Source organism: Penaeus monodon, unplaced genomic scaffold (assembly GCF_015228065.2).
Source record: "Penaeus monodon isolate SGIC_2016 unplaced genomic scaffold, NSTDA_Pmon_1 PmonScaffold_20435, whole genome shotgun sequence".
In the NCBI taxonomy this organism is placed as follows: Eukaryota; Metazoa; Arthropoda; class Malacostraca; order Decapoda; family Penaeidae; genus Penaeus; species Penaeus monodon.
In genome coordinates this window covers 5,001-6,092 of record NW_023650186.1, presented here as the reverse complement: position 1 = coordinate 6,092, position 1,092 = coordinate 5,001, and the positions used below count along the sequence as shown (strand labels likewise).

Below are 1,092 nucleotides of genomic sequence, written 5' to 3'. Positions count from 1 at the left end.
AATACAGGTAGCATCCCAATCAGTATAAGTAACAGTAGGATCATGAAAAACTAATCATGGTTCTTTCTGTATGAAGCATGTCAATTCCCTCTTGTTAATTTATGCAACTACCATGGACAATGCATACAATCATATAATGAAATATGAAAACAGGCATGTAGTGGTACAAATTACGATGTACAATCTTATCAAGTTTAGATTCCTGCAAACAGTTCATAAGTTTTACAAACCTTTGTCACTGCAGGACTTCTGGCAAGAGCACAAGTAGCTGAAAGGTGGCTCTTGTTTCACAGTGTCAGCTACACTCCTGTGTTCTTGCCTCTTGCTAACTGGAACTCCTGGAGTTTTGAATTCTTTAACCTTGCCTGATGAAGCATTTTTTCAACTTTAATGCTGAAGACTGATTTGCAGAAACTTTGGAAACAGAGGAGTTCATGGAATCATCGTCTAGGGAAATATCATCCATAAAATCATCATCATCTATAGTGTAGACAGAAGGTGAGTTAGATCTTCCAGTAACCTTTTCTGATTCTTCAGGTCTAGTGAGAAAGTTCTTGAGACTCGACTGCTTTGCTGGAGGCTTGGTGATTTTTGCTCTAGCAGCCTGACTTAAACTTGGTCTTGCTTGTGAACTTGAGCTTTTGGATGATGTGCCAGTGAAAGGGTTTGAAGAAGCTGTCTGAAATGAGTTCTTTGCTGAGAAGACCCACTTGAGGATGGTTTAGATGTAGAACTGCTGCTTTGCCTGTCTCCCAGATGCCAGGACGACCTCTTCATCAAAATCATCATTGAAGAAAGAATCATCAACATCCATCTCAAAGTCTTCATCAACACCTGAGTTTCTATTTCCAGCCTGAGCATTCGCTGTTCTTGCATTAGCATTGTTTCTGTTATGCCCAGCATCTCTCTGATTATTACTGTTAGTCCTCATATGTCCATTCTGACTACCTGAAGATGATGCCTGGCTCTCTATCTGACTTAAGGCTGCCTCAAATTCAGCATCAAGGAAATCATCATCACCCAGGTCATCCAAGTCATTTGCTGGTACAGTGTAACATTATTCTGTAAATATTAATTCATTTATCATATTTA

The 1,092-nt window shown here is 39.4% G+C and overlaps 1 protein-coding gene across 1 annotated transcript in view; it reads right to left on the bottom strand.

Moving 5' to 3' along the window:
- Window positions 1-230: 230 nt before the first annotated feature.
- The window catches only part of LOC119569977 (recQ-mediated genome instability protein 1-like), a gene marked incomplete at both ends in the record, with an annotated part of 1,971 nt that continues 1,109 nt past the window's right edge, over window positions 231-1,092 (bottom strand). Inside the window, 5 exon segments of the mRNA XM_037917908.1 lie at window positions 231-381; window positions 383-693; window positions 696-732; window positions 734-1,050; window positions 1,053-1,062. Of these exon segments, the coding sequence (XP_037773836.1) occupies window positions 231-381; window positions 383-693; window positions 696-732; window positions 734-1,050; window positions 1,053-1,062 (826 nt within the window).